The sequence below is a fragment of the Lipotes vexillifer genome, unplaced genomic scaffold, assembly GCF_000442215.2.
Source record: "Lipotes vexillifer unplaced genomic scaffold, Lipotes_vexillifer_v1.1 scaffold230, whole genome shotgun sequence".
NCBI lineage: Eukaryota > Metazoa > Chordata > Mammalia > Artiodactyla > Lipotidae > Lipotes > Lipotes vexillifer.
This window is the reverse complement of record NW_006775143.1, coordinates 4876362-4885011: the sequence shown is the minus strand read 5'-3', so window position 1 is coordinate 4885011 and position 8650 is coordinate 4876362. Positions and strand designations below refer to the sequence as shown.

General features: G+C 42.0%; 1 protein-coding gene across 2 annotated transcripts in view; it reads left to right on the top strand.

The window, feature by feature from the left end:
* Window positions 1–8650, top strand: part of ZNF618 (zinc finger protein 618) — a 187392-nt gene that overhangs the window by 148297 nt on the left and 30445 nt on the right. For both annotated transcript variants that reach the window (XM_007449737.1, XM_007449738.1), the window contains one exon: window positions 2254–2343. In XM_007449737.1, the coding sequence (XP_007449799.1) occupies window positions 2254–2343 (90 nt within the window). The remainder of the gene's footprint in view (window positions 1–2253; window positions 2344–8650) is intronic.

The window sequence follows — 8650 nt, the reverse complement described above, 5'->3', positions numbered from 1 at the left end:
TGTGGCTGCGGCCAGCCCCCCCCCTGCCAATGCAGGGGACGTGGGTTTGTGCCCCGGTCCGGGAGGATCCCAGATGCCACGGAGCTGCTGGGCCCGTGAGCCACGGCCGCTGAGCTTGCGCGTCCAGAACCTGTGCTCCACAACTGGAGAGGCCACAACAGTGAGAGGCCTGCGTAATGCAAAAAAAAAAAAAAAAAAGAGTGGTGGTTCTTAACTTTCTAACACTTCAGGATTTTCTTCAGGACCTGTTAAAACACAGTTTACTGGATCCCATCCTTAGGATTTTTCTTGCAGAATGTTTTGAATAAGTCCCGAGAATTTGCATTTCTAACAGGTTCCCAGGCGATGCTGATTGCCACTAGCCCCAGGGACCATGCTTTGAGAACTGCTGTGTTAGAAGATAGTGTAATGTTAACAAAGGATATGGTTCAAAGTGGAGGTTTTGATCTCATGAGCCTGTCTGCATCAAACAACATTATATCTAAATATACAAAATAAATTCAGAAACACAATGAATTGGAAGGATTGATCACAACATTTAGTCTTTGAAAGAGCAAGGAGAGAAATAAAGGTTATATAGAGTTTGAATAATACAATTAATACAGTTGATCTAACAACTTCAGAGCCTACAAAGAGCAATAATGTATCTTTACCGTGGTCATGAATCAGTTAACAACAATTATTTAGCTACCAAAATTTTTAAAGCTTCTATATTGCGAGAAAAGAGCATAAACAGACTAAGAAACCAATTGAGAAAACATACTTGTAACATGTCGAATGAAATGTTGATGCCCTTAATCTATAGAGTTCTTAGCGATTTTAAAAAGGTAAACATGCCTACAGAAACATTGACTGTAAACACAAATAGGAAAGTCACAAAAGAAAAACTGTAGTTCATTAATCCTCAAAAATAGCTTCCTTAGAACTCAAAGAAATGGAAAATAAAACCAGCAGTGCAATGTATTTCTCCCTATCGGGCACAGTAAGAAGATGATAGTACTTAATGCTGGCTACAGTATATGGAAACAGTCATTTTGAGATCTTTCTGATGGGGGCGAAAATTGGCCCAGTCTTTCAGTAAGTAGTTGGTGCTGTGGTGATCAAAGGCCTTAAAAATGCAGACCCTTAATTTATCCTGAGGAAATATGTGCAAAGATTATGAACAATAATCTTTATTTTGCAGTGGTGTGCAAAAATAATGAGCAGATGTGCAAAAATTTCTACGAGGATATGGATCACAGCATTTTTTTATAAGGGAAAAATTTTGAAACAATCTCAATGTCCTCTGGTTTAGGAGACTGGCTCAGCAAATTCCAAAGTCCAGTGGTAACCAGGCAGCCAATAAATGCCGTCGAGATCGATGTTTATTGATTTGAGCAAGATGTCTACAAAATATTGTTGATTGAATGCACCAGGTTACAAAGAACATATAGATCAGGACCGGCTAATTCAAGGCCCGTAGAAGCCAGAGGGCTGACGTCAGTGAGAGATGAGATGGGAGTGCAGGGTGGGGTCCGGGGCAAGTGGCCAGGTGAATGCTCCACCCTATGGGGTAGCTGCTGCTCTTTTTTGGGGATTATAGATGATTGAAGTTTCTCTTATATTTAAAATTTTGTATTTGTATTTATCAGTATTTTATAATTTTCCCCCAGTGAACAATATTACATCAGAAATTTTTAAGAAGAAAGAAGTTAGGCAGTGCCAAAAGAGAGGTAAAGATGAAGTCCGGTGGGACCCAAGAGGAAGACGTGGCCCCTTCTGCCAGGGGGTGGGGGGGCGTTTGGGGGCAGGGAAGGCCCTGGAGACAAGGTGACCCACATGTGGCCATTGCAGAGGGCAAGGCTTGAAAAGGGGCTGATAAAGAGGTTGGCACTGGAGGTCAACTCAGGACACCACACATTTCCTGAGCACCGGGGCCTGGGGGTGGAGCGATGGAGGAGGACAGCGTGTGCCAGGTACTGTTCTAAGCATGTGACATACAAATTTAATCCTCACAGCAATCCTATAAGGTGGCCTTATCATTGCCCCATTTTACAGATAGGAAAACTGAGGCATGGAAAGGTTATTAGATTTGCCTAAAGTCACACAGCTTGAAATAGAGGAGCTGGGATTTGAACCCGGCAGTCTGACTCAAGGGGGCTCCTGATTCTAGTTGGTGGTCCCAGAATGAGGAGGGGTTTGTGGGGAGGGAGCAAGCTGCTGCTTCTGGATGGGAACAGGCACCCAGTCCCACACTCTCCTCTCCTTGGACAGAAACCGGCAATTATACCTGTGAATTCTGTGGAAAGCAGTACAAGTACTACACGCCCTACCAGGAGCACGTGGCCTTACACGCCCCCATCAGTGAGTACCTTCTCTGGTTGGGGGAAGGGTGGGCCAGCCATAGGCTGAGGCTCTGGAGTTTTGCCAGGGGAGGGTGAAAGCAAAGGTGAACTTGTTCTGGGTCAGCCTCTAGGTGTCCAGGTCTGACCTGGGGCCACCTGACTGCAGGAGCTGGGAAAGCCCCACCCTTAAGCCAGGAAAGCCTGAGTCCTCCCCTGGTGGTCTCAGAGGCCTGGGCCCATGTGGATTTTGGGTTAGGAAGGGTGGGCATCATTCACCCAAGTCCTTCAGCAGCCTTGTCCTCACCTCTTCCAAGCACCTCCAAATCATGTGGTTCCTGAGTCCCCACCCCAAAAGGCAGCACCATGTAATGCAGCTTCAGTCTGAACCAGTGCAGGGCCTAACCCAGGCTAGAGGATGGTCAGTTAGACAAGACAGCTTTGCCCTTGGAGGTGGAAAGGGTAAGAAGTCAGAAGGAGTGCCAAGCCAGCCTCAGAAGCCCCGGGTATTAGTCCCAGTGGAGTCACAGGCATGTGTGTGGCCTTGGGCAGGCCCCCAATCTCTCCCTCCTCCCCTGGCCTGGGAGGGAAAGGGTTCTAAGGATCCATCCCACAAGGACATCCTGGCCTTCCATTCTCCCGATGCAGCTGATTTCCCAGCTTCTCTTTTGGATGTCAGAGGGGGCTGTATCCTTAGATCCCCAAGTATATGAGCTAAGAGGGCCCTCAGTCCTCAGCCAAAGTTCAGCCAGGGCAGGGCTTAACCACATTGCAGGGCAGTAGGGCGGGATGTTTAAGAGGCATTTGGGAGTATCTCTGCTTTTGTTTGTCACAAAAGAGCTATGGGGATCCCACTCCACAGTCTGTGGTTGGGAAGGTTTAGGTTCGCCTCAGGGAGGCGAAGGGATTATGCAAGGTCATCAGAGTGCAAGGTGCCTAGAGTACGGGAGGCCCAACTCTCCTGGAGCACTGGCAGTAGCAGCACAGGCACGTGGGCCCCTGAGGGCTTTCAGGTGGGCAGGGAGGGGTGTCCGGAGCTCAGGTGGTGGAAGGGGTAGCTTCCCCAGGAAGTCCTGCCTGCTGCGCAGAGCGGCAGGACTGAGGGGTCTCCCTCAGATGGGGAGCACCCATCCTTAGGTGGAATACTGGGCTAAGGTTCTCGTGCTGCTCGGCCCCTGACTGCTGGGTAACCTTGGACCTGTCACTTCCCTTCTCTGGGCTCAGGTTTCCCACCGGTGGGAGCTCTCGAGGTCTTTTCAGCCCGGGGGTCTGGATCCCAGTCATCTCCAGTATAAGGAGACCGTCAGGCAGGCATCTGCAGTGGCGCAACTGCAGGAGCCTCTGCTACCACCCATGCTAAGCATGTATGGGTTATTTATTGCCCACCACATGGCCAGGTCCTATGTGGGGGAGAGAGGCCACAGCTTACACTGGGTGGGCACTAACCCATCCATTTGACCCACTCATGGTGCTGGTGCTGAAGCATCAGGGCTGTGGCTTGAGCTCCATGGCTCAGACCCCTCTGGGGATCCCGCTTTCCATGGGCAGGGACAGGGGCAATTGTGTGTGGGTACCTGCTTACCTGTGCTCTCCGGGGAAACAGCACCTGCCCCGCTGCCTGGTGCCCAGAGGGGATGCTACGCAGAATGCACTTACAGTTAGGTGTTAGTTACAAAGCCAGCCTACAACTTGGGTTTCAGCCTTTGGAGAAAACCTTCAGTGCTGTTTCTGCTCTTCCCCCAAATGGCTCTTGCTGGAACAAGTTGAATAAGGTCATGGAGTTAATAAGAGGAGGAGCTTGGCTTGAACCCTGACAGGCAACCTCCAGGCCCATGCTCTTAACCATGAAGTTCTCCTGCATCACATGTCAGATGGTACAGCAGGAAGGGGTGCTTCGTCTGTACCCTGATTACTTCCCTAACATCCAGGTACTTCTCTCCTGAAAGGCTGTCTACTCTTTCTCTGTTCCTCATTTTCTTGTTCTCTCTATTGTGAACTCTCTTTGTCTTTCTGCATCTGTTTGTTGAGTGCATCTCTTCTTTATTACTGAAGTCGAGGGACTCGATGATCATCTGTGTTTAAAATTAGAGAGTGAGAGATTTAGGCTAGATGCAACAGAGGATTGATTCTCCAAAGCTGACCAAGAAATAGCCCCTCCAGTGGCCTTTGGATCTAGATATTTGCACGTCTATGGGCTCTATGTGGAATTGGGGGCTGGACTTGATGGCTTCATCAAGTGGTACTCAGGGCCAGGCCTTGAGAGACCCTGGGTCTCCTGAGAGCATCCAGAGAGGCGTAGGCTGACTGGAAGGAGGTCTAACGAAATGGAGTCATATAATATGTACTCTTTTGGGTCTGACTGCTTTTCACTTAGCAAAATGTTTTTAAGATTCATACACGTTGTATATATCAGTTCATTCTTTTTTTTACTGCTGAGCAATATTCTGTTGTGTGCAAGTACCACAGTTTGTTGAGCCATTTGCTTGTTCATTTGAATTGTTTCCAGTTTTAGGCTATTATGAATAAAGCTGCTATGAAAATGCTTGTACTAGGCCTTCTGTGTTCATTTCTCTTGGATAAATTCCAGGGAGTAGAATTGATAGGTCATAGGGGAGAGTATGTTTACCTTTTTAAGAACTGACAAACCATTTCCCAAGATGACTGTAGCACCTTTCACTCCCACCAGCCACAGATGGGAGTTGCATTTGCTCCAAATTCTTGCCAACAATTTGGTGGTAGGAAGCTATTCTGGTGAGTGTGTAGTGGTATTTCATTGTGGTGTTAATTTGTGTTTTCCTGATGACTAATGATGTTGAGCACTTTTTCATTTGCTTATTAGCCATTCGTATATTTTACTTTGGAAGCTGTTTAAGTCTTTTGCCCATTTTTTTTGGTTGGGTTGTTTGTCTTTTTATTATTAAATTGGAGGAGTTCTTTATATACTCTAGATCCAGGGTCTTTATCAAATATATATATTGTGAACATTTTCTCTCAGTCTTTGGTGTGACTGTTGATTTTCGTATAGTATCTTTTGATGAGCAGTTTTTCATTTTTTTTTTTATTTTATTTTAGTTTTTCATTTTAATGAAGTCTAATTTATCAATTTTTTTATGGGTAGTGTTTTCTCAGTTCTACTCAGGATATCCTTGCCTACCTCAAGGTGGTGAAGATATTCTTCTTTATTATCTTTTAGAATCTTTATACTTTCAGCTTTTACAATTAAGTCTCTGATCCATTTTAAGTTAATTTTCGTGAATGATGAGAGGTATGATTTGAGATTAACTTTATTCCATATGACTGGTTGTTCCTACACCATTTGCTGAAAAGATTGTCCTTTTTCCATTACATTGCATTGAGATCTTTGTTGAAAATCAGTTGAATGCATAAGTACGTGTGAGTTTATTTCTCTTCCACTGATCTATTTGCCTGTGTTGGTGCCAACATGGTCTTATTTACTCTAAGTCTTAAATCAGGTACTCTCAGTTTTTCAACCTTGTGTATTTTTAAGAATATTTTTCTTAAAACAAGGAACTTTGCCTTACAATATAAATGTTAGTCTTATTGCCAATTGCTACAAAAAAATCCAACTGGGATTTTGTTTAGGATTACACTGAATCTATAGACCAGTCTGGGGAGAATAGACATCATAATAATAGTCGATCTTCCACTTCATGAACATAGTATATCTCTCCATTGGTTTAGGTCTATTTAAATTTCTCTCAGCAATAGTTTGTATTTTCAGAGCAGAGGTCTTTTACATATTTCATTGAATTATATCCAAGTATTTTATGGGTTTTTTTGATGCTACTATGATTTTTTTATTTTCCAGTTTTTGTTGCTATGATTTTTATATATGTTGAATTTGTATCCTGCAACTTTGTTAAATTCACTTATTAGTTCTATTAGCTTTTTTCTAAATTTATCAGAATTTTTCTTGTACATACTGATGTCATCTGCTAATAAAGACAGCCTTACTTCTTTTTTTCTAATCTGTATTCCTTTTATTATTCTCTTTCTTCCGCATTATGCTGATTAGGACCCTCCCGTTCAATGCTGAATAAATGAAATGTGTGGCTATCTCTGCCTAGTTCCCAATCATAGGGTTCAGTTTTTCATCGTTAAGTATGATCATTTTCATCATTAAGTATTATGTTAGCTAAAATAGGTTTTCATAGATGCCCCTTTGTCAGTTGAGGAAGTTACCTTCTATTTCTAATTTACTGAAAGTTTTTATCATAAATTGGTATTAGGTGTTTTTTCTACATCTGTTGTGATGATCCTATGATTCTTATCTTTTATTCTGATAATGTGGTAAATTACATGGATTGATTTAAAAAAAATAATAAGTCACCATATCTGTTCTGTATTAAAATACATTGACTATCAGAAAACCATGAAATGAACTAAAGGACATTACAGTGTTGGGATGTTTCTTCTTTTCCAGAAGAATAACTTCTTTTCTTGAGCTTCTTTTTCTTGGAAAGGCATCTAAATTGCTTTGAGACCTAGGGCAGTTTGTAGAGTTAATTTGCTTTCAAGCATGTGTTTTCTGATTACTTCTATCTAAAATTCCCTAGAATTTTACCTGGCTTTTAATATCACTCCCCAGACTGACCCTTCAGTGGCAGGGAACTACAGTCCTAGGATTAGAATAGTGCCCCAAATTCAATCAGTGGTTTGTTAAGCATGCTCATAATCAAGAAAATAAATATTTCTGGTGTTTTTTTTAAAAAACACCTTTATTGAAGTATATTATCACTCAATAAAGTACCGTATTTAAAGTAAACCATTTGATGTTTTGACCTATGTATGCACCCATGAAACCATCACCACAATCAAGATAATGAACATGTCCATCACCCCCAATAGTTTCCTCGTGCCCTTCTGTAATCCCTCACTCACCACTTCCCTACCCCCAGGCAAGCACTGATCTGCTTCCTATTACTCTAGATCAGTTTGTATTTTCTAGAATCTTGCAAATACGGAATCTTATAGTATCTACTCTTTCTGTGTGTGGTGGGGTCTGGCTTCTTTCATTTAGCGTAATTGTTTAAAGATTCATCTATGTTTATATGTATCAGTAGTTCATTCCTTTTCATTGATGAGTAGTAGTGTTCCACTGTCTAGATGCAGATACCACAGTTTCCTTCATCTGTTTATATATGGTTAGATATTTAGGTTGTTTCCAGTTTGGAGCTAATATAAATAAAGCTGCTGTGAACATTTGTGGACACATCTTCCTATGGACAGATGCCCATTTCTCTTAGGTAGATACCTAGTCTGGATCATATGATTAGTTTAACTTTTAAGAAACAGTCACACTGTTAACACCATTTTACATTTCAACCAGCAGTGTATTTTACTTTTCTTGTAATGTCCTAGTCTGAGTTGGGTATCAGAGTAATGCTGGCCTCATAAAGTGAGTTGGGAAGAGTGTTCCGTGAGTATAGTGTCAATTAGGTTATGTTGGTTAATAATGTTCAAATCTCTATACTTTTACAGGCTTTTAAAAAAATCTATTTCTTCTATTAAGTAGAGGGAGAAGCATTAAAATCTGCAACGATAATTGTGGATATGCTGTTTCTCTCCTTAGTTCTGTCAATTTTTGATTCATGTATTTTGAAACTTTGTTTTTAGGTGCATACACTGAGGATCATTATGTCTTGATGAATTGACCCTTTTTAAAATTATGCAGTGCCCCTTTAAATCTCTGATAATACCTGTTGTCCTGAAATCTACTTTATTTGATATTAATATAGCCACTTCAGGTTTCTTAGGATTAGTATTTGTATGATAAATCGCTTTTCATTCTTTTAATCTGTGTCTTTATATATGAAGTGTGTACATATGGTTGGTTCTTGCTCCTTTATCCAGTTGGGCAATCCCTGCTCTTTAATTGAGGTGTTTAATCCATTTACATTTAGTATGATTTATTGATATGGTTGATTTTAAATTTACCATCTTATTATTATTTTTCCTGTTTGTCCCATCTGTTCTTATTCCTCATTTTTTCTACTTTTCTTGCCTTCTTTAATATTAATCAAGACTTTTTTTTGTTTCCTCTGTTAGCTTTCTAGCTGTACCTCTTTTTCTTTAGTGGTTACTCTGTGGTTTAGAACATTCATCTTTAATGTATTACAGTTTACCATGAATTTATAACACATCACACATAATCCGAGAATCTTGTAACAACTTACTTCTATTTACTGCCCTCCTGTCCTTTGTGCTATTCTCTCTTTTTTTTTTTTTGCTGTCCGCGGGCCTCCCGCTGTTGTGGCCTCTCCCGTGGCGGAGCACAGGCTCCGGACGCGCAGGCCCGGCGGCCATGG